At 43.3% G+C, this 25,276-nt stretch overlaps 1 protein-coding gene across 1 annotated transcript in view; it reads right to left on the reverse strand.

Annotated features, from left to right (window-relative positions):
- Positions 1–25,276, reverse strand: part of MCM3AP (minichromosome maintenance complex component 3 associated protein) — an 888,504-nt gene that overhangs the window by 209,447 nt on the left and 653,781 nt on the right. The window contains 2 exon segments of the mRNA XM_030208795.1: positions 5,245–5,635; positions 15,300–15,397. Of these exon segments, the coding sequence (XP_030064655.1) occupies positions 5,245–5,635; positions 15,300–15,397 (489 nt within the window).

A 25,276-nucleotide genomic window follows, 5' to 3' on the forward strand; every position in this document is an offset into this window, starting at 1 on the left:
AATAAATGAATAAAAAATGCTTAGATGCATATTAATTAAAGCAAATCAAAGGGCGGCAGAAGGCTGTAGCCTGGATAAAGTATTAATAGTATCTGGACGCTTTTTAATTAGGCTGGCCACTTCCTTGACCTTGTCACCGAATAAGTTGTCTTCACAACACTAGACATCTGTTAGATGCTCTTGGGCCACAGATTCAAAGCCAAAAACTAGGATCCAAGAAAAACTGCATTTCTACTCCTAAGGCAGAAATACACAAAGCGACATGAAAGGCCTGTCTTGCTAGATATTTAGGAGAATCTAGAAGTTTCCTGTCTCCAATTTGAAAGGTATGGGCCATCTCACAGAAAAAGCCAAGAAAGGATATACTTATGTCTCATAGGCAGCAGAGAAGGATCAGATGGCATGCCATACATAGTACATTGTAAATGACGGCAGAAAAAAGACCTGCATGGTCCATCCAGTCTGCCCAACAAGACAAACTCATATGTACTACTTTTTGTGTATACCCTACTTTGATTTGTACCTGTCCTCTTCAGGACACAGACCGTATAAGTCTGTCCAGCACTATCCCCGCCTCCCAACCACCAGCCCCGCCTCCCACCACTGGCTCTGGCACAGACCGTATAAGTCTGCCCAGCTCTATCCTCGCCTCCCATCACCGGCTGGCTCTACCACCCAATCTTGGCTAAGCTCCTTAGGATCCATTCCTTCTGAATAGGATTCCTTTATGTTTATCTCACGCGTGTTTTAATTCTGTTACCGTTTTCATTTCCACCACCTCCCGCGGGAGGGCATTCCAAGAATCCACTACTCTCTCCGTGAAAAAATACTTCCTGACATTTTTCTTGAGTCTGCCCCCCTTCAATCTCATTTAATGTCCTCTCATTCTACTGCCTTCGCACCTCCGGAAAAGGTTCGTTAGCAGATTAACGTCTGTATCATATCACCCCTGTTCCTCCTTTCCTCCAGGGTATACATGTTCAGGTCAGCAAGTCTTTGTTCATACGTCTTCGAACGCAAATCCTATACCATTCTCATAGCTTTTCTTTGCACCGCTTCCATTCTTTTTACATCCTTCGCAAGGTACAGCCTCCAAAACTGAACACAATACTCTAGGTGGGGCCTCACCAACGACTTATACAGGGGCATCAACACCAACTTTCTTCTGCTGGTCACACCTCTCTCTATACAGCCTAACAACCTTCTAGCTACGGCCACCGCCTTGTCACAGTGTTTCGTCGCCTTCAGATCCTCAGATACTATCACCCCAAGATCCCTCTCCCCGTCCGTACCTATCAGATTCTCCCCGCCTAACACATACATCTCCCGAGGGTTTCTATTCCCTAAGTGCATCACTTTGCATTTCTTCGCATTGAATTTTAATTGCCAAACCTTAGACCATTCTTCTAGCTTCCTCAGATCCTTTTTCATGTTTTCCACTTCCTCCCGGGTGTCCACTATGTTGCAGATCTTAGTATCATCCGCAAATAGGCAAACTTTACCTTCTAACCGTTTGGCAATGTCACTCACAAATATATTGAACAGAATCGGTCCCAGCACCGATCCCTGAGGCACACCACTACTCACCTTTCCCTCCTCCGAGCGAATTCCATTCACCACCACCCTCTGGCTTCTGTCCGTCAACCAGTTCCTAATCCAGTTCACCACTTCGGGTCCTATCTTCAGCCCATCCAGTTTATTTAAGAGCCTCCTGTGGGGAACCGTGTCAAAAGCTTTGCTGAAATCTAAGTAGATTACGTCCATAGCTCGTCCCTGATTTAATTCTCCTGTCACCCAATCAAAGAACTCAATGAGATTCGTTTGGCACAATTTCCCTTTAGTAAAACCATGTTGTCTCGGATCTTGCAACTTATTGGCTTCCAGGAAATTCACTATCCTTTCCTTCAGTATCGCTTCCATTATTTTTCCAATAATCGAAGTGAGGCTTACCGGCCTGTAGTTTCCAGCTTCTTCCCTATCACCACTCTTGTGAAGAGGGACCAACTCCGCCGTTCTCCAATCCTTCGGAACCTCTCCCGTCTGCAAGGATATGTTAAACAAATCTTTAAGAGGACCCGCCAGAACCTCTCTGATCTCCCTCAATATCCTGGGGTGGATCCCATCCGGTCCCATGGCTTTATCCACCTTTAGCTTTTCAAGCTGTTCATACACACTCTCTTCCGTGAACGGTGCTCTATCCACTTCAATCTCATTTATACTTTTTGCAGTCCATCACGGTCCTTCTCCAGGATTTTCTTCTGTGAAAACAGAACAAAAGTGTCTATTTAGCAAATTTGCTTTTTCTTCATCATTATCCACATAGTGGTTCACAGTATCTTTTAGTCTCACAACATTCCCTTTTTAGTCATTCTCCTTTCACTTATATACCTGAAGAAATTTTTGTCACCCCTCCTTACATTTCTAGCCATTTGTTCTTCCGCTTTCGCCAGACGTATCTCTCTCTTGGCTTCTTTCAGTTTCATCCTGTATTCCTCCTCGTGTTCCTTTTCTTTAGTTTTTGTGTATTTCTGGAACACCAACTCTTTAGCCTTTATTTTCTCAGCCACTTGCTTGGAGAACCATATCAGTTTCCTTTTTCTCTTGCTTTTATTTACTTTCCTTACATAAAGGTTCGTGACCCTATTTATAGCTTCTTTCAGCCTGGACCACTGTCCTTCCACTTCTCGTACTTCCTCCCAGCCCATCAGCTCCTTCCTCAGGTATTCCCCCATTTTACTAAAGACAGCACACTTGAAATCCAGAACTTTGAGTTTTGAGTGGCCGCTCTCCACTTTAGCTGTAATATCAAACCAAACCGTTTGATGGTCACTGCTGCCCAGGTGGGCACCCACTCGGATATTTGACACGCTATTCCCATTTGTGAGCACCAGATCCAGCGTCGCTCCCTCCCTCGTGGGTTCTGTCACCATTTGTCTGAGCAAACTGCTTTGTAAAGCATCCACGATCTCTCTACTTCTTTCCGATTCCGCAGATGGAACCTTCCAATCTACATCCGGCAGATTGAAATCTCCCAGCAACAGCACCTCTCTCCTGTTTCCCAACTTTTGAATATCTGCGATCAGGTCTTTATCTAGTTCCTCCAATTGTTTCGGAGGTCTGTAGACAACATCCACGTGTATAGAGGCTCTATCCTCTCTTTTTAAGGTGATCCATATCGCTTCTTCCTTTCCCCAGGTCCCTGTCATTTCGGTCGCCGTGATATCAATTCTCACATATAGAGCTACTCCTCCACCTTTACGACTCTCTCTATCCTTCCTAAACAGATTATAGCCTGGTATGTTTGCATCCCATTCATGCGAACCATTTAGCCACGTCTCCATGATTGCAACAATGTCTAAGTCTGTCTCCAACATCAGGGCTTGAAGGTCATGAACTTTATTGCTTAGACTGCGAGCATTTGTGGCCATCGCTTTCCATGTACATTTCCTGGTATGTGCTTCAACATTTGTGATTTGGGGTTGTCTTTTTTCTTTGGGTACCTTCATATCCTTTTGTTCCAACTTCATTTCTTTCTCTTCTGCCTCAGTTCTATTTTCAGGATCATCACCATGCTGTAATGGAGCAAAAGAATTCTGTAGGGGCAACACTTGTGAGGGCGGATGCCTCTGTTGCACATAGCAAAGTCTTCCTGAGCCTACTGTGAACCATCTATTCCTAGGTGGTTTTATCCTTGGAGGCAGTGGTGTGAAATTGGCTTGATTCTGTGCTGCATGGTTTTGTGTAGTCTTAGAAGCTGCTTTAAGTGCATCTAATTCCTGTTTTACCTTACTGAGCTCCTGTTTTAAACTAGCAAGCTGATGACAGACAGGACAAGCCTTACGTCTCCAAATAATTGGCCTTGAAACTGAAACACCACAATTATTACAGAGAATAAAAGTCATCCTGTTTGTTGGAATGGGAATGAACAGGTATGCTATGATGGGGTTAATACTGTGCAAGATTAACTTTACTCCTCAGCCATATATAGGCCACCAGAGGCAGTTGTAATTTGAGTGGAGTTAATTTGCAATGAGTAGAATAGTTAGGAAATTTATTTAGGAAGTGTCAGTCTTGGGGTGGGTGGGTTGAGGGGCAGGGTAGGGGGGCTTAAAGTTTAAAACCTGTGGAATGTGTTTGTTTTAAAACCTATCTCCAGGAAAGGAAAAAAGTTCTAATACTTGCTAGCAGTTTTGAAATGTGAAATCTCCTTTTCAGATTTACAGATACCAATAAACCAAATTAGAAACAACAACAATCAAATCACAACAGGCAGAGCAGATTAAACAGAGCACACTATATTGCAGATTAAAACAGAGCACACTATAGGCAGAGTAGAATGAAACAGCAGAGCAAAATGAAAGTCAGATCACACTATTTTCAGAGCCAAGAGGGGTTTTTTTTCCTTTTTTTTAGGAAAGATAGAAATGCAGTGACAATGATAGACAAGAAAAGACGAAAGAGATGCCCAGAGAAAACACAGCCAAAGGATAGGGATAACCAGGGACTTAGCCAGCACAAGTCTTAGCTGTATGAGTTTCCTTACCTTTCCTTACCTTAGTTACTACTTTGCAGAAATGGCCTGACTGAAACAGTGCCTTGGTGATGACAACCTTTTTTTTTTTTACTTGACAAAGATGGACCTGACATTTTCCCAAGGGATATTCAAAAACAATGACATTTTGTTATAGCCTTTCCCCAATTTTTATCTTTGAACTATTTTATCTTGCAGTTTTTGTAGTAGTACTATATTGAAATGTTTAGATCTTTGCTGTGATCCTTCTTCAAGCTGCATTGAATAGCTCAATTACTCTGATTGAACACAGGCTCTGCTTAACTTATTAGGGACCTTAAGAAAATTTTGGAAGCACCTAATTTGGGTTTGCTATTATAAAGGGTATGAAGATGAATACAATCTAGATATTTTGTTTCCTATTCTTAAATTATCTTTTTAATATATTTCTCTGTTCTATCACATTGAAACTATAGAGTAACCTGTGTAGATTATAAAGTTTTGCTTTTAATGCATTTTGAATTGAAATATTTAGATGCCATAATGTGAAGACTTTTACAAGGAACTGTATGAAACAACCCAACCTGTTACACAAGATTACTGTATAACAACACACAGCAAACTACAAAACAAAAGGGCTGCAAGCACAGATCCTTCCACAGTACTTTTAAATAAACAAACTGCTGCTAAAATGGATTTCTCCCCATTTCCCATGATGCCTATGGATTACACACCTCCCTGTGGAGGAAGGTCCAGTTGAGGAATCTGAAAGGCGAGAACAGCTTTCCTTAGCCATGCAAGATGCTCTGGAATATTCCACTGGAGATGGGGCAAGAGCTGGCTTCCCCCAGGCCCCGCCAACTCAGTAACTGGCCAAGATAAATCACAAAGTTTCTCAGATGATGCTACCTCAGCCAGGAATGTTATCACACTATTGTAGAGATCAATAATAGCACTAGGGTTCTGGGTAGACAGGCCTGCTTGACGTCTTTCTGTTTGGTCATTGTAGAAGGGCTTACTGAACTCTTGATACACCCCTTCCTCAATGTATTGAAGCAGAGTACAACAGCAGAGCTCCAGGGATCCTGTACTGTGAGACACCAGCCACTTCACTGCCTCCGATACCTGTTAAAACAAACACTGCAATGAAAATGACTGTGTGACAGAAGAGCTCCAGGCAGCAGAAATAGTAAGACATTAACCATGTCCCTGTATCTGACAGCTATGCAAACACTGTACTGCAGGGGTATTTTGAAATACTAGATCTCTAGGGTGGAGGTAAACTGAGATACAAATGTTGCGTCTGATGGGTTAATTTTCTGGATTAAAGGCTTGTGGTCGATTTTCAATTTGACATTTCAGAGTGCCCAGTAAAAGAGATGAAGAATTATGACTACAAAAGACAGCTAGCCATTTTCCTCCCATCAAAAATAATCAGTCTGGGCAATTGTGTTCCAAAATTTCTCATACCTACATAAAATGGTGCTGAATTTGCAATTACTGGAGCAGCATATAGGAATGACTGTGATTCCAGGAGACATTAATACTGACCTATCCTGGCTGCATACTAAAATAACTATAATCTTGCAGTTTTTTTCTGGCAAATTGCCATCTTCAAGGAGAATTTCAAAAGCCAAAACTGGCTGAAAGTATGCATGCTTTTACTCCCCTAGAAAATATCCCTATACAATATACATGCACTATTTTGTATCCCTATCAGGAAACAAAATAGTGAATGTATATTGTACTTTCAATGTATATATATGTTGTTTTATATGGAAAAAGTACTTGTAGAAAAAGTGTTTTGTGTATGTTCCCTCCTATTCCTGCAAACCTATTTGGCTGAATTAAGCTGACTCTGCTGTGTTTCCATTTACTGCCGTTACAATGGCTGATTTAAGTCTTACTTCAGTGGCGTTCTTTTGTGGCAGTACATGCGTGCTCCTTGGGCAATCTTTTTCAGGAGATTTAGTCGTGAATTTGTACCTTGACCTTTAAGTATGCTGTTTTTGCTTTTAACTTTAGCTTGCTTTCTGTTGTTTGAATTTTAGATTTTTCTTTTTTTTCTGAATCATCTATTTCTATGCATCAACCCATTCTGGCGCAGTGGGTCACACCCATCGGCCCACCTATTTGCAAACCAAAATGAGGCAGGTAAGCCAACTTTATTCCTTCAGCATTCAACCTGATGACTCCTCCCCCTCTGCCTACGGTTTCCAATAAGCTCATGGATTCCTTGCTTAATTGCAATTTTCAAATCCCATCTCCCCATAACCCCAGATTACGTCTCCCGTCTCATTATACCCTACACCCCTGTCCTGCATACTCTGCTCTACCAATACTGGACTACTACAACTTCCCCCTCCCTTCTGTTATCCAACTAGAATCTACTCGGACCTCTGCCTTTAGCCATGTTGGCCCCAAACTCTGGAACATACTGCTCCCTTGCCTTCATAAGAACATAATAGTAGCCATACTGGGTTATACCAATGGTCTATCTAGCCCAGTATCCTGTTTTCCAAACAGTGGCCAAGCCAGGTCACAAGTACCTGGCAGAAACCCAAATCGTGGCAACACTCCAACATACTACAAATCCCAGGGCAAGCAGTTGCTTCCCATGTCTGCCTCAATAGCAGACTATGGACTTATCCTCCAGGAATTTGTCCAAAGCTTTTTTAAATCCAGATATGCTACTACTACTACTATTTAGCATTTCTATAGCGCTACAAGGCTTATGCAGTGCTGCACAAACATAGAAGACAGTCCCTGCTCAAAGAGCTTACAATCTAATAGACAAAAAATAAAGTAAGCATATCAAATCAATTAATGTGTACAGGAAGGAGGAGAGGAGGGTAGGTGGAGGCGAGTGGTTACAACTGGTTACGAGTCAAAAGCAATGTCAAAGAGGTGGACTTTCAGTCTAGATTTAAAGGTGGCCAAGGATGGGGCAAGACATAGGGGCTCAGGAAGTTTATTCCAGGCGTAGGATGCAGCAAGACAGAAGGCGCGAAGTCTGGTGTTGGCAGTAGTGGAGAAGGGAACAGATAAGAAGGATTTATCCATGGAGCGGAGTGCACAGGAAGGGGTGTAGGGAGGGATGAGTGTGGAGAGATACTGGGGAGCAGCAGAGTGAGTACATTTATAGGTTAGTAGAAGTTTGAACAGGATGCGAAAACGGATAGTAAGCCAGTGAAGCAACTTCAGGAGAGGGGTAGTATGAGTAAAGCGACCCTGGCGGAAGACGAGACGGGCAGCAGAGTTTTGAACCGATTAGAGAGGGGAGAGGTGACTAAGTGGGAGGCCAGCAAGAAGCAGATTGCAGTAGTCTAAACGAGAGGTGACAAGGTTGTGGATGAGGGTTTTGGTAGAGTGCTCGGAAAGAAAGGGGCGGATTTTACGGATGTTGTAAAGAAAGAAACGACAGGTCTTGGCGATCTGCTGGATATGAGCAGAGAAGGAGAGAGAAGAGTCAAAGATGACCCCAAGGTTTTGAGCTGAGGAGACAGGGAGAATGAGAGAGCCATCAACAGAAATAGAAAATGGGGGGAGTGGGGAGGTGGGTTTGGGGGGGAAAATGAGAAGCTCGGTTTTGGTCATGTTTAATTTCAGGTGGCGTTGAGACATCCAGACAGCAATGTCACACAAGCATGCTGAAACTTTGGTTTGGATGCAAGGTGAGATATCAGGGGGTAGAAAGGTAGAGTTGGGAGTCATCAGCATAGAGATGGTAGGCAAAGCCATGGGATGAGATTAATGAACCAAGGGAAGAAGTGTAGATAGAAAAGAGGAGGGGACCAAGAACAGAACCCTGAGGTACGCTGACAGGCAGAGGGATAGAAGTAGAAGAGGATCCACCAGAGTGAACACTGAAGGTGCGGAGGGAGAGGTAGGAAGAGAACCAGGAAAGGACAGAGCCCTGGAATCCAAGTGAGGACAGGGTATCGAGGAGTATGCTGTGATCGACAGTGTCAAAAGCAGCAGAAAGATCATGAGGATGGAAGAGAGACCTCTGGATTTAGCCAGTAATAGGTCATTGGAGACTTTAGTAAGCGCAGTTTCAGTTGAGTGGAGAGGGTGAAAACCAGATTGTAGTGGGTCAAGAATAGCATGTGAGGAGAGAAAATCAAGGCAGCGGTGGTGAACTGCACGCTCAAGTAATTTGGAGAGAAGAGGGAGATGGGTCGGTAATTAGAGGGACAAGTAGGGTCGAGTGAAGGCTTCTTAAGGAGAGGTGTGACCACAGCATGTTTAAAGGCAGTAGGGACAGTTGCTGTGGAAAGTGAGAGGTTGAGAATGTGACAGATAAAAGGAATAAGAGCAGGTGAGATGGCATTAAGAAGGTGGGTGGGAATGGGATCAGAGGAACAGGTGGTACATTTTGAGGAAGAAAGGAGAAGTGTAGTTTCCTCTATAGTAACTTCAGGAAAGGAGGAAAAGGAATGAGGGGAAGGAGAGAGAGGGGAACGGACTAGTGGAGGGAGAGGTGGTGAGGTAGAGAATTCAAGGTTTATCTTTTGAACCTTGTCGTGAAAGAATTCAGCAAGGGTCTGAGGAGATAATGAAGGGGGATTTGGGGGAGGGGGCACCTTGAGGAGAGAGTTCAATGTGGTGAAGAGAAGTCGAGGGTTAGAGCCAAGAGAGTTGGTCAGTTGGATATAATAATCCTTTTTGGCGCATAAAAGAGCAGATTGGAAGGAGGTCAGCATGAACTTAAAGTGTAAGAAATCAGCAAGGGCCTGAGATTTCCGCCAGAGGCGTTCGGCGGAGCGGGTACAGGAACGTAGGTAGCGGATATTAGAAGTCAGCCAAGGTTGGGGTTTTGTATGCCTTATAGGGCGGGTCATCAAAGGTGCAAGAGTGTCTAAGGCAGAGGATAGAGTATTGTTGTAAGAAGAAACAGTCTCGTTGACAGACGTGGATGGTGCCACAGTAGAGAGGAGGTTTGAAACATGGGAGGATAGAGATGAAGGGTCAATATCGTGAAGATTCCTAGATAAATTAGATAAGATAGGACGGGACTGGGAGGGAGGAGATTTAAGTGTGAAAGTTATAAGATGGTGATCAGAGAGGGGAAGATCAGAGGCAAGGAAACTAGAGGGTGAACAGTTGGAGGAGAAGATGAGATCAAGACAGTGACCATTTTGATGAGTGGGGGAGGTGGAGCATAGTTGGAGATTAAGGAGGATGTTAAAGCGAGTAACTTGGAAATATAAGAGTTGGAAGGATCATTAGCAGGAATATTAAAGTCACCAAGGATGAGAGAGGGGGAGGAAGGATCATGGAAGAAGGCAAGCCAGGCATCAAAGACACTGAGAAAGGATGAAAGGGACTTATCAGGGGGACGATAAATGACCGCTATTCGAAGAGGCAGAGGAGAGAAAAGGCGGATAGAGTGGACTTCAAAGGAGGAAAAACAGTGAGATTGAGGTGGAAGAAGGGGTTGAAATCTGGAGGAGGGAGAGATAAATAGTCCAACACCGCCCCCGCGACCAGCAGAGTGAGGAGTATGTGAAAAAAAGATAACCGCCATGGCAGAGGGCTGCGACTGAAGCAGAGTCAACAGAGCAGAGCCAGGTTTCTGTTATGGCGAGCAGATGGTGGTGACGCGAGATAAAGAGGTCCTGGATATAGGGGAGTTTGTTACAGATAGAGTGGGCATTCCATAGGGCGCAAGAGAAGGGCAGAGAAGAGGAGGGGAGTAGAGGAATAGAGATGAGGTTAGAGAGGTCGCGGTGAGATCTGTAGAGTTGGGATAATAGTTGGTGAGGAGGGCCAGGATTGGGATTGATGTCACCGGCTGAGAGTAAGAGAAGGAGTAAAAGAGAGCGGAGGAGAGTAGGAGAGGTGTGGCCATGAAGGCGAGAGGTATTTAGGTGGAATGGGGAAGGCAAAATGGAGGGAAGAAAGAGACGGAGATTAAAAGCCAAGAGGGAGGAAGAGGGTAGGAGAGAAGGTGAGGTGATGAAGTTGATGGATGGGCAGTGATTTCCTGTAGCGGAGAGAGGTAGGGGGTGAGGGAAAAGATTAGGAAGGGACAGGGCTAGGAAGAGAATGTGAATAGGGGCCATAAACGACTGAGGTACTTTAGCAACTGGGAAGAAGATTAGATGTAAAGAGAAAAATGCCCAGAGCGGAGGCCCTGAGTGGATCGGAGTGGACCTGGGTGTCACTCTGGAGAAGGCTGTAAGGATATGCAGATGAGCTGCAAGTCCTTCACAGCACCTGAAAGGCTGCCGGTGGTAGAGCCAGGCACCTCTCAGCTGAGGAAAGGCTTACCAGGGGTTAGGCCGAAGCCAGCATTCCTCCCCCTGAGGGTCGCCTGATCCTAGCCAAAAAGCACCTGGAAACTCTGTGCACTTGGAGCGAGGGCCCTGGGAAAATCGGGGTGGACCTGGAGTCACCTCGGATACAGCTGTGAGGAAATGCAGAAGGGCTGCAAGTCCTCCACAGCACCTGGTGGGAGTGCTGGGCACCTAGAGCGGAGGCCCTGAGTGGATCGGAGTGGACCTGGGTGTCACTCCGGAGAAGGCTGTAAGGATATGCAGATGAGCTGCAAATCCTCCACAGCACCTGAAAGGCAGCCGGTAGTAGAGCTGGGCACCTCTCAGCTGAGGAAAGGCTTACCAGGGGTTAGGCTGAAGCCAGCATTTCTCCCCCAGGGGTTAGGCTGAAGCCAGCATTTCTCCCCCTGAGGGTCGCCTGATCGCTGTTACCACCTCCTCCGGCAAAGAGTTTCAGAGCTTAACTATTCGTTGAGTGAAAAAATTATTTCCTCCTATTTGTTTTAAAAGTATTTACATGTAACTTCCTCGAGTGTCCCCTAGTCTTTGTACTTTTAGAACGAGTAAAAAATCAATTTACTTCTACTCATTCTACACCACTCAGGATTTTGTAGACCTCAATCATATCTCCCTTCATCTGTCTCTTTTCTAAGCTGAAGAGCCCTAACCTCATTAGCCTTTCCTCATACGAGAGGAGTTCCATCCCCTTTATCATTTTGGTCGCTCTTCTTTGAACCTTTTCTAATTCTGCTATATCTTTTATGAGATACGGTGACCAGAACTGAACGCAGTACTCAAGGTGTGAATACACCATGGAGCGATACAAAGGCATTATAGTATTTTTGGTCTTATTCACCATCCCTTTCCTAATAATTCCTAGCATCCTATTTGCTTTTTTGGCCGCTGCCGCACACTGAGCAGAAGATTTCAGCGTATTATCTACAATGAAGCCCAGATGTTTATCTTGAGTGCTAACCCCCAAGGTGGACCCTAGCATCAAGTAACTATGATTCGGATTATTCTTTCCAATGTGCAGACTGGATGTGTAGACTGGATGGACCGTGCAGGTCTTTTTCTGCCGTCATCTACTATGTTACTATGTTACTATGTATCACCTTCAGAACCCTCCTACTGCTCCTTTAAATCTGCTTTGAAGACTCACCTTTTTGCCCTTGCCTATACTGCTCATTAAATCTCTGTTTCTGTCTCTTCCTCTAGCTTATCATGTTGTTGTAAACTGCTCTAATGCCTTCTTGTAGCGTGTTTTATTATTGCAAACCACTCTGAAGTCATTTCTTGGCATTTGGCGGTATATCAAGCCTTGTAAAATAAATAAAAATAAATAAGTCTCTGTAGTCTAAATTTGCTTTTATAGAAACACAGAAAAATGTAGGCAGATAAAGACTATATAGCCTATCCAGTCTGGCCATTTTTATCTTTGATGCAATTCTATTCTCTCAAAGTCATTTACTTTGTCTAACAGAAACTTGGTTACAGGAAGGCTAAGAGTTCTTCCTCTATCACTGTCTTTCGAAAGACTATACTGTTTTCTCTGATTCCCAGTTTTTTTTTTTTGGAGGGGGGGGGGGGGGGTAGGGAGAGAGAGAGTGGCCATAATTGTGTCTGATCTTCTCCTGGTCAATGAACACTCAGCTCACTTGTTTCTTTTCCCTAAGTCTTTACTGTCCTGAGTAGACACTATTCCTCCTTTCCTCCTCCTTAACTACTATGTTCTATCTACTGACGCTAATGGTTGAGAAGCGTTATCTCAAACTCTTGCAGGGGCAGTGATTTTAATTTCCATGTTGATGCGCCATCTTGGTCTTGAGATAATCCTTTCTTATCTGATTTGGACCTCTGACAGGATACTAATTTTCCCATTCATTTGGCAGCAAATACTTTTGACCTAGTGCTGTTCCTCCTCCTGGAATTTACTTTTGGCCTCACTGATTTCTCTTCTCAAACTTTGTCATGGTCAGATCATTACATAATAATTTTTACTCTCTGAATTCAATCTCCATTTTGCCCAAACAATATTCTTGCCGATGTCATACCTCCATCTATTCACCCACTATCCTGCTTATAATCGAACGAGAAAAACGCCTAAGTTCCGACCTAAATCGGGAGATGGACGTTTATCTCACAAAAACGAATAACGCGGTATAATCGAAAGCCGAACTTGGACGTTTTCAACTGCACTCCATCACGGAAGCGTACAAAGTTGACGGGGGCGTGGTGAAGGTGGGACTGGGGCATGGTTATCACCCGAACAGAGATGGGCGCCTTTCGCCGATAATGGAAAAAAGTATGCGTTTGTAGCTAGAATTTAGGGCACTTTTCCTGGACCCTGTTTTTTCACGAATAAGGCCCCAAAAAGTGCCCTAAATGACCAGATTACCACCAGAGGGAATCGGGGATGACCTCCCCTGACTCCCCCAGTGGTCACTAACCCCCTCCCCACCACAAAAAATGATGTTTCACAACTTTTTATTTTCACCCTCAAATGTCATACCCACCTCCCTAGCAGCAGTATGCAGGTCCCTGGAGCAGTTGTTAGGGGGTGCAGTGGACCTTCAGGCAGGTGGACCCAGGCCCCCCCCCCCCCACCTGTTACAATTGTGCTGCTTAATGCTTAGTCGTCCAACCCCCCCAAACCCACTGTACCCACATGTAGGTGCCCCCCTTCACCCCTTAGGGCTATAGTAATGATGTATACTTGTGGGCAGTGGGTTTTGAGGGGGATTTGGGGGGCTCAACACACAAGGGAAGGGTGCTATGCACCTGGGAGCTCTTTTACCTTTTTTTTTGTTTTTGTAAAAGTGCCCCCTAGGGTGCCCGGTTGGTGTCCTGGCATGTGAGGGGGACCAGTGCACTATGAATCCTGGCCCCTCCCACGAACAAATGCCTTGGATTTATTCGATTTTGAGCTGGGCGCTTTCATTTCCCATTATCGCTGAAAAACAAAAACGCCCAGCTCACAAATTGTCGAATAAAACCTGGACATCTATTTTTTTCAAAAATACGGTTCGGTCCGCCCCTTCACGGACCCATTCTCGGAGATAAACGCCCACGGAGATAGACGTTTTCGATCGATTATGCCCCTCCACGGCATATTTATTTATTATTACATTTGTACCCCGCGCTTTCCCACTGAAAGCAGGTTCAATGCAGCTTACATAGTAATAGGAATACAGAATATTGTTAGAGAGGGTAAGAGTTAAGTATACCAGAATAATAAAAGAGATTAGGTAGAGATAGGCAATGGAGAGCGGAGTAAGGTGGGAGATATAGTTTGGGTCAATGTCGTTATCATATGGGTATGTGTTAGGTAGATGAGTTCATAAGATTTGGATAGGCTTGCTTGAATAAATGGGTTTTTAGTGCTTTCTGGAAGGATAGGTAGTCATAGATTGATCGGATAGATCTGGGGAGGGCATTCCAGAGTTGGCTGCCTAGGAAGGAGAAGTTGGATCTATAGTAGGTCTTGTACTCGATTCCTTTGCAATTGGGGTAATTCAGGTTGAGGTAATATCGCGAAGATTCAGACATGTTTCTAGTAGGAAGGTCAATCAGATTGACCATATAGTCCGGAGATTCACCGTGGCTAATCTTGTGGATTAATGTGTGGACCTTGAAGTTGATTCACTCTTTCATAGGGAGCCATAATAGGGATATTAATCAATCCACCTTCCTTTTTTTTTTTAAACTCTAGATTCACATATGCTTTTTAAAAAATGTCTTTGGTAAATCAAGTTTCCAGTTGTAACTCTATGTTACAGATGGTCTTTAATGAGCCTGCTCCTCCAAAACCAATACTTCATCACCCTATTTATCATCATTCATGGCTCTATCATGCTCTCAGGTTGCTTAAACAGCAGTCTAGACAGGCAGAGCATTGTTGGAGACAGAGTAAAATTAATGCTAAACTGTGCTATTGTAGAGAAATTAATAGATTCTACACCAGAGAACTAAGAGAGGTGTGTTGTTCCTATTAATCCGGTCTCATCAGTAGCTCTGAGAATTGCTCTTGAAAAGTTTTTGAGGTAATTACTGAACTCATCTCTGGGGGCCATAAGCCTGTGGTTCCTCCTTCTTTGATTGCAGGTGATTTTTCCATCTTTTTCATGATAAGATTAGTGCTTTGCATCTCTCCTGTACATTCTCCCTTTCTATTACTTTAGATATTTTATGTTTTGTAAACTACTCTGATGGCATGCTAAATAGAGGTAACTGGAAATAAACTGTGAACTCTAAGAATCTGAACTATTACAGCTAAAGGAGAACTGCAGAGAAGCAGTAGGATATTGAAAGAGATTTAGAAGGTATCAGGATTACTCGATTAAAATGCAGCCAGAAGGAAATTGCTGCAAAGAGGAGAAATCAAGAGAATGTTGATAACAGGATTGAGAAGCAAAATATCATCTACATAGAAACAAAGTTGTATAAGCAAGGCTATAATGTTTATACATTCATTCATTCTACATTTTATCCATCTACCATGTTCTTACCTTCTTGGTGCCTTGCAGGTCATTGATAGAATCTGGGATCATAACAATGATATAGTCCAAGATCAGTTTAGCTGATATTAAATCCTGCAGCATCAAACCTTGACATAAAAAATCATAAGAAAAAAAACCAAACTGTATGAAACTTCAAGTTTTGTACTTGACAAGAAAACATACACATGTTAAAGGAAAGTTTCTATACACAGATATGAAAGGAAATGTCTGTGCATGAAGTAAGCAAATGAACACTAATATGAAAGAAGTCTGTACATGACAGACTGATTTGTAAAGATGTTGAAAAGAAACTCTCACATCAAAACCAGACAAGATGACTGTCCTATTAGATGAAAGTGCCTGCTTGGTTGGAGAATGGGTCTTGGTCTGTCTCGATTCTCCAGAAACCTAATCTAACACATCAGGCAATCCATATTGTGCACAAAGCTGCACAAGTGTCAGAGATCTCAGCTCATTTTGAGAAGCACTGAAAGAACTTAGTCTCAGAATTAAATAAAAGTGACAGCACATATACAGAGACAGTAGTAATACTGCACATTGAGTCACACTTCTGCCCTCCTCTTCTCTGTAAGATACACAACCTATAGTAGCAGAGGCGCTACTAGGTATTAAAATGATTTGGAACACAGGTTCATGAAGCTTCTTGTAATTTTGATAATTAAATTTCCTCCCCCCCCCCCCCCCAGTACAATCCTGTAAAGTAATTAGTGCAACCCCTCCCCCCACCCCCCAATTTGGACGGAGGGCAGCAAACAGCACCTGCAGTCAAAGCAAAATAGATGGTCACAGCTAACCAAACTCAGTGCTAGATGCACTAATCAATCGTTAGAGCCCTTCCTCAGAAAGGCGGTATATCAAGTCCCATTTCCCTTAGCGAATCGGTAAGGAATGGGCACGCATCAAGGAATAGGAATGCAAATGAGCTGCTCGTTGTAGCTCACTTGCATTCTCTATTCCATCGTTAAACAGTCAGCCAATCGGCCGGTGGAGCATGCGCAGAGCAGCCAAGCGTTATGCTAGCTGCTCTGCGCATGCCAAGGACGTCCTTTATGGACGTCCTTCACTATAAAAAAAACTCCCTCTAAAAAGACGTTCTTTTTACAGGCTACAAAGCTAATGTACAGTTCAGAGGCAAGAGAATAAAAACTAACCTGACGATACGGAGGAGCCTTCCAGCCCAGAAAATCGGGACGTGAGAGGACACAAATCAAAACTTTTTGGACGTCCCTCCCTCCAGGTCTCTATCAGCCAATCACAGCGCGTTTAGCTGATACTGGTAACAGCTAAACGCACTGGGATTGGCTGAGAGAGACCTGGAGCTGATCAGTTTATTTATTTTATTGTATTTGTATCCCACTTTTCCCACCTCTTTGCAGGCTCAATGTGGCTTACAATATATCATGGATACTGGAAATAGAAAAGGATATACATTTGGTTTTACAGAAGGATTTGGGTTACATGGTCATGAAGTACAAGATAGTGGCATTACAGAAGAGATTGACACACATTATGAATACAAGATAGTGGTTTTACAGAAGACATTATCAGACATTAGAAATACAAGATCATGGTGTAGCAGAGACATTGTAAAACAATAGACGCATTACGACGTTTCTAGGTGTATTTGGAGATTTTACATATTTTATTCTTTGTGGTATATCTTTTCAAAGAGATGAATCTTTAGTAGTTTACGGAAGTTGGTCAGTTCATAGGTCGCTTTCAAATAGCATGGTAGTGCGTTCCAGAGCTGCATGCTCGTGTAAGAGAAGGTTGAGGCATGTGTTAATTTGTATTTCAGACCTTTGCAGTTGGGGAAATGAAGATTAAAGAATGTTCGAGAAGATTTTTTTGCATTCCTGGGTGGCAGGTCTATTAGGTCTGACATGTAGACTGGGGCATCTCCATGGATAATTTTATGAACGAGGGTGCATACTTTGAACGTGATTCGTTCTTTGAGTGGGAGCCAGTGCAGTTTCTCTCGTAGGAGCTTTGTGCTTTCATATTTTGTTTTTCCGAATATTAGTCTGGCCGCTGTGTTCTGGGCTGTTTGGAGTTTTTTGAGTATTTGTTCTTTACAGCCGGCGTAGAGTGAGTTGCAATAGTCCAGATGACTGAGTACCAGTGATTGTACCAAATTGCGGACGACGGTCCTTGGAAAAAATGGTCTTACTCTTTTTAGTTTCCACATTGCGTGAAACATCTTTTTGGTTGTGTTTTTCGCATGATTCTCAAGTGTTAGATGCCAATCAATGGTGACTCCAAGAATCTTTAGGGTATCCGAGATTGGTAGATTTAGTTTTGGTGTGTTGATGGTGGTAAATTTGTCTTTGTTATGTTGCGAGGTGAGTACTAGGCATTGGGATTTTCCGCATTTAGTTTCAGCTGAAATGCATCTGCCCAAGAATGCATAATATGTAAACTCTGGTTGATTTCGTTGGAAATTTCACTTAGGTCTTGTTTGAATGGAATGAAGATCGTTACATCGTCAGCGTATATGTATGGGTTGAGGTTTTGCATCGATAATAGTTTGGCTAAGGGTGTCATCATTAGGTTGAATATGGTTGGTGAGAGGGGGGATCCCTGTGGAACTCCGCATTCAGGTATCCATGTGGCTGATGTAATCGAATTTGCTGTGACTTGATATGAGCGTGTAGTTAGGAACCCCTTAAACCAATTGAGAACTTTACCTCCGATACCGAAGTATTCGAGGATGTGTAATAAAATTCCATGATCAACCATGTCAAAGGCGCTTGACATGTCGAATTGTAGAAGTAGTATATTCTTGCTGGTTGCTATCATTTGCTTGAATTTGGTCATGAGCGTGACTAGTACGGTTTCAGTACTGTGGTTAGAGCGAAATCCTGACTGGGAGGCGTGTAGTATTGAGAACTTGTATAGATACTCTGTGAGTTGTTTGGTCACCATCCCTTCTGTTATTTTGGTAAGGAACGGATGCTACTGGTCTATAGTTAGTTAATTCATTGGCATTTTTCTTTGCAACTTTAGGTATGGGGGTGAGTAAGATGTTTCCTTTCTCTCTTGGGAAGAGTCCATTTTGTAGCATAAAGTTCACGTGGTTCGTTAGGTCTGTTATGAATTGTTGAGGGGCTGATTTCATAAGGTTATTTGGGCATACAACTAATTTGCAATGTGATTTGGCGAATCTTTTAAGTGTTTGTGAGATGAGATCTTCTGATAGTATTTCGAATTCAGTCCAAATCCTGTCTGCAGGGTATACTCTGGGGTCTGGGTCTAGGCAGTCTAGGAGTGTGGTGTATTCGATGGGGCTGACAGGTATTTTGAGTCGCAATTGTATGATTTTCCCTTTAAAGTACTTCGCAAGGTTGTCAGCTCCTGGTGTGTCTTTACTGTTGTTCGTGACTGGTGTGGTGTCTAACAATTTATTCACGAGTTGGAAGAGTTTGTGTGTGTCTTTGTAATTTGGTCCAATTTCAGTTTTGTAGTATAGTCTTTTGGATTGTCTTATGGTATATTTATATTTCCTTCGGAGTTGTTTCCAAGCGGTAAGTGTGGGGTCGTCTTTCTTCTTGTTCCACGCTCGTTCCAATTTCCTAGCTTGTGTTTTGAGTTTTTTCAGTTCGTCATTGAACCATGGTAGTGAGTTCTTTCTGTGCGAGGTTCTGGTTTGGATTGGGGCAATGTTGTCTAGTATTGATTTGCATCTATTATCCCATTCTGAGAGGAATTGGATTGTGTCTGCTTCTACTGTCCATCCGTCTGGTAGATCTGTTGCCAGAATTTTATCGGATCTATTTTTCCTCTCGTGGTGTAGGTTTTTCGTGTTTGTTTGTTAGTTGTGTCTTTCATTCTCCATAGGAGGGTAATATGTGCTTTGTAATGGTCTGACCACAGTACAGGTGCCCATTTAGTATCTGTTAATACAAGGTTTGCATTGTAATCGAATTTGTGTGTGATGATATCTAATGTGTGTCCTTTTGTGTGAGTTGGTTGCGAATTTGGTTCTTGGAGGTCCCATAGCTGTAGGAACTCTTTGCATTCTTGGGTACTTGTTGTGGTGGTATCTTCAAGGTGTAGGTTGATGTCTCCTATTATGATGAGGTTTGAGGAAGAGATGCAAGTGTTCGAAATAAAGTCCATGAGGTGTATTTGGGAGTCTTGCCAATTGCCTGGTGGTCTATAAAGTATAACTGCGTTAAGTTGTTCCTGCAGTTTTGGTTTATTGATTCTTATTGAGGCAATTCTGAGTTGTGGCAGTATGGATTCACCTGTATTTGTGATGGTGAATTCAGATTTGTATATTATGGCTAATCCTCCTCCTCTTTTACCGTTTCTTGTCCAATGGGTAATTTTGTATCCTGGTGGGCATAGTTCTAAAATGATAGGGTCTTTGAGGTCGTGTATCCAGGTTTCTGTGATGAATAGGAAGTCAAGATTGTCTGCAGTAATCCAGTCTGTTATATCCTGTGTTTTGGTTACTACAGATCTGGCGTTTATGTATCCCAATTGGATTGAATGGTAGGGTTCAGTTTGGGACGCAGTTGTATTAATTCGTATTAGTTGCCTGTTTTCTTGGTATCTAGTTTTGTTGTATCCTTTCTTCCCTTTCTTTTGGTTGTTTCCATATATGTTTAACTTTCCTTTTTGTTGATGGTTATTCTTTTGTTCTGGTGAGTAGTGCGTAAGTTGTATGTAGGGTGTGTGTGTTGTGGGTAGATTGGTGTTTATGTTGGGAATAGTCCATGCGTAGTGTATTAGGGGGAGGAAGTAGATTATCATGAGCAGTTTGTTGGTGTTCATGTTGGCTGTTGTACCGAAAGGCTTGATATGTATTTAAAAGTGGCAGATTCCAGATCGTGCTTCCTAGTGATATTCTTAGATGTTTAGAAAGTCATACATAAGGGAAGGCATTTAAAAGCCTTTAGATGTAAGGCATTTAGAGCATCTAAAAGGCTTTTTGAGTGTTTATAGTGTGGCAAGGCAATTCAAAACATTTATATTAGTATTTAAACAAATTATGTTTAACAATCATTTAAAGGCATAGCGTTCAGGAGCAGTTAGAGGCAGAGTACCTAAAAGGTCGTTGAAATGTGTTTGAGACATCTATGTTTAGCAAATCATTTAAAGAAAGGCATTGGAAAGCATTAAGAAGCAAAGCATTTACAAGGCTTTAAACTGTGTTTAAAAGTAGCAGATGTGTGCTGTTGTATAAGGAGAACATGTCAGAAGGGCGCAAATAGCATAATGTCCTGTTAAGCATGAGCATAACAAACAGTTTGCTATCATAGATAAGCATGAATACAAGCATTTACAGTGATGTGTTTAGAAACATAACAGAAGGAAGTGAATAGCTTTCAGTTCTAGTAATCATGAGCAAAACAGGAATAACTAATAACTTAATGTTATAATTAGTATAGACAGCGCCTAGATAGTAATTTAATGTTATAATTAGTATGAGCAGAGCCTGGATAAGTAGATAGCTTACTGTTACAGATTAGCATGAGCAGTGCAGGGTTTTTAATTCAAGTCGTGGCAGTCTCTCAAGTGAGTTCGCGCTCTGTGGCTCTTTGTCTTCCCTCCGTCTACTGTCCGGTTGGGCCGGGTATGGGCAATTTTGATTCGGAAGGTTCGTGTTGTGTCCTGGAGCGCTTTGGAGGACCCGATCTTGGTAGACACCACTTGGTCTCCAGCGAGTGGATGGCGCGCTCTCGGCGTTTCAGCCTCCGATGTGGAGGCAATCCATTCGCGGCTGCAGCGCGTGGCTTTGGGCGGACCGCTTTTTTTTCTGCTTTGTTTACTCCTTGGCGTCGGTTGGTTAGTGATTCTAGAAGGAGTTGTGGATGCAGGAATCAGAGTTGTTTACCTGATCTCCGCTGTCTTGATCTCTGTTGGTCAGTGGAGGGTTATGTTCGTGGTGCCCTTCACAGACACCGCTGTTCAGCCATACGGCCGTGTGGTAGACGTGCAGGCCGAGACCCTCCTGGCTTCGCGCTACATCTTAGGGCCCCTTCCGGGCTGTTCACCGTTCAGGCAATGTGTGCCGCTGTTGGCTCTCTTGGCAGCTGCTCACTCGTTCTGCTCCAATTTCCTCGTGTTGTTTTCTGTTATTCACTCCCGGCAGTCAAGTTGGAGTCATCGGACAGATTATGGTGGGGTGTTGGGCTTGCGCTAGACCCTGGACCCCTTCCGGGCCATTCTCCGTTCGAATAGTTTGTGCCGATGGTGGTTCTTTCGGCAGGTTATTCACTTGTTCGGCTCCGATTGCCTCACACTATCCTCCACTCGCTCCCGGCATTTAGGTGAGCAGCGCCAGAGTGGGGCGGTGTGCTGGATAGCCGTGGGAAGCTCCGAGAGTGCAGACCCGCCAAAATTGCCATTCACCACCTGGAGCGTTGGTTCCGCCCGGCCCCGCCGATTGCACTCCACTTCAGCCGCGATCCAGCTCCCACTTACTTGTTCTGGAGTGCTGTATTTTGTTATGCTGTTTTGATAAATGTTCAATAAAAACTTCATACAACTTAAAAAAGTGGAAAAAAAATCCAAGTGCTCGTCCTTTTTTTTTTTTTTTTTTTAAAACAAAACTATTAGTGGGATTTGAACCTGCCAGCTCTGGATTACAAGACCGGTGCTCTAACCACTCGGCTACAACTCTGTATTTTGTTATGCTGTTTTGATAAATGTTCAATAAAAACTTCATACAACTTAAAAAAGTGGAAAAAAAATCCAAGTGCTCGTCCTTTTTTTTTTTTTTTTTTTTAAACAAAACTATTAGTGGGATTTGAACCTGCCAGCTCTGGATTACAAGACCGGTGCTCTAACCACTCGGCTACAACTCTACTTGCTTGGATGTACCTCCCTTACTTCCAGGTCTTTCAGCTGAGTGAAGCACGGCCAAAAAGGATGTTTTTATTATGGGGGGGAGGCCACCCAAAATGGCCTATTTTTTTTTTTTTTTACAGTGAAGCTTTATTAAAAAAAATCAAACAGGCTCCAATGCTGCAAGCTCTTTTTTGGACATCATTCAACCCCGAAATAATAAAAACTGCGTATGAGTGAGTGTGAGAGAGTGTGTGTTTCACAGAGATACAGTGTGTGTGAGACAGACTCTCTGTGAGACCGAGTGTATGAGACCAAGAGAGTGTGTGAGTGACTGTGTGACACATAGTGAATGTGATACAGTGTGAGACAGTGTGTGAGAGTGAGAGAGAGAAAGACACTGAGTGTGAGAGAGAGAGAGAGTGTGTGTGACAGATACCTCCCCCCCCTCTCTGGTGTCAGGCCCCCCCCTCCCTCCCTCTCTCTCTGGTGTCAGGCCCCCCTCTCTCTCTGGTGTCAGGCCCCCCCCTCCCTCCCTCTCTCTCTGGTGTCAGGCCCCCCTCCCTCCCTCCCTCTGGTGTCAGGCCCTCCCCCTCTCTCCCTCTCTCTGGTGCCGTGGAGAGCAAGTTGCGAGGGTGTACTTGGCTCCGCGTGCGTTGCTGTGGTGTCTTGCGTGGCGAGAGAATGAGCGCTGGACCCGTGGAGAGTGGAGCTGGCAGCAGGAAGAGTCTGCCTCAGTGCCACGTCGATCAGCTGATCAGCACCATGGAGAGCGAGTTGCAGGTGAGCAGCGAAAAAGGAGACCCCACGGAGAGGCAACTGAGCATTACTGTTCAGGACGCTGAGCTCTGGCTGTGCTTCAAGGAATTGACCAATCTTATTTAATAGAATGCACCTCCAACATTCTGAAGCCAAGCAACCTCGTGTGGTTGGTCACAGATGGATACTGAGAGCACGGATGCTTCAGGCTTCACTTTCTCGGCTTCAGAATGTTGGAGGTGCTTTTTATTATATAGGATGAGGTCTCACCAGAGTCTTATACAGGGGCTATCATCACCTCCTTTTTCCTAGTGACCATTCCTTTCCATAAGCACCCAAGCATCCTTCTAGCTTTTACCGTCGCCTTTTCTACCAAGTTTGGCCACCTTAACATCATTGCACATGATCACGCCCAAATCCCATTCCTCTTTCATGCACAAAGGTTCTTTACCCTCTAAACTGTACCGTCCCCTTAGGTTTTTGCAGACCAAATGCATGACCCTGCATTTTTTAGCATTAAACCGTAGCTGCCAAATTCCATACCATTCCCCTAGCTTTGCTAGTTCTTCCTCATGTTATCAACATCATAAGGGGTTTCTACCCTACTGCAGATTTTGGTATCATCTGCAAAGAGGTAAACCTTACCAGACAGCCCTTCAGCAATATCGTTTACAAAAATGTTAAAAAGAACCGGCCCAAGAACTAAACCTTGCGGCACACCACTGATAAACATCCTTTTCCTTAGGACTTTTGGAGGCGGAGAGATGAATCTAAGATGGCCTTGATGCAGAAAATAGGCTTTAAATAATATAAATGTACTTGTACCTGTGGAAGATACATGGTTGTTGGGGTCTGCAGAAGGAAAAGTACTGAGGACTTACACAGCAACACAGATGCAGGAAGCCCGCATATATATGGTACATCACTCTAGAAAGCACTGGCAGCTTACAGTGCCTTTTTTTTTTCTCTGACCTAGACTCAATGCAATGACATCAACCATCTTTGTAAATTATCTTTTTAAATGCAAACATTTTGGATTACTACTCCATTATGTAATTCTTACACTGTAAATGTCACAAGGTGAGCAATTTGTACATGTAGCAGTACTTTGTGCTTCATGTATGTCAAGTTAAGCACATACAGATGTGTAACTTTAACTGAACTGAGTGGAAGCTTTCCATGGGGCAGATTTAGGGATGGGTCTGCATTCATGAGCATATTTTTCTAACTAAGATGATTAATTTAAAAACATTCCAACGTGTAAATGGCAGCATTTAAATGTATGGAGAGGCCAGATGTTTAAATGCCATTTCAAAACAGGGGTCATGAACAGCTGGGGAAGGTCAATACGTGTAGATGTAAAAGGGGTGTGTACATGCAAAGTATGAAGACAGCATGAGGAGGGTGTGGAGAAGGAGTGTCTGAGTGGGCCTATCATACAGACATGCATTCCCTATTTTGTATAGAGAATTTACATCTGTGTGGGGAAGTGTGGTAGCCGTGTTAGTCCACTCTTAAGGTTATCAATAGAAATCAAACAAAATAAAACATGGAAAAGAAAATAAGATGATACCTTTTTTATTGGACATAACTTAATACATTTCTTGATTAGCTTTCGAAGGTTGCCCTTTCCGATCTGACGAAGAAGGGCAACTTTCGAAAGCTAATCAAGAAATGTATTAAGTTATGTCCAATAAAAAAGGTATCATCTTATTTTCTTTTCCATGTTTTATTTTGTTTGATTTCTATTGATAACCATCTGTGTGGGGAAACAGATGTCTGTATTTACACTTATCCTGAGCCATGTCTATGTGTCTAATATAGAAGCAGTTGTAAGCACAGATGTCTGCATTCCCCATGATGCCAGCTTCCACCCCTTCATCAATTGCCCATCCTGATGCCAGCTTTTCCCTTCAATGAAGGTCAACCCTTCTGAGCAACTTCACAAAAAAGCCTCCCCGCAAGCTAATTCCCCTCCTCTAGTAGCATACACAACCACCCCACTCATGTCAGTTCACACTTCTCCCTGATAGCACCCGACTCTCCCAATGTAGGCCTATCACGGAAGAGACCTCCATATGTGGGCAAGCCTTCCCAGGTTAATCCCATTCCTGATCCAGTGTCACCTCTTTCCCTCTTGCTCCCTATACCTGCAACTGGAGGCAGAAGGCTTAACTAACAACATCGATTCCTTGTGCACGTCAGTAAAGAAACTTTTTACAGACCTGTCTCACATTATACTCAAATACAACATACATGGATCTACAAAAGTTGCTGTTTTTCTGTTGCATTTTGTAACAGGCAGTAGGTAAATCTCTTCAGAATACAGGCTGTCAACTCTTCTTAATCAATACATTTTGCTGATCTGAGAGCATATTTTATAACAAGAAATGCTAGTTTTCAGTATACCT

Source organism: Microcaecilia unicolor, chromosome 7 (assembly GCF_901765095.1).
Source record: "Microcaecilia unicolor chromosome 7, aMicUni1.1, whole genome shotgun sequence".
NCBI lineage: Eukaryota > Metazoa > Chordata > Amphibia > Gymnophiona > Siphonopidae > Microcaecilia > Microcaecilia unicolor.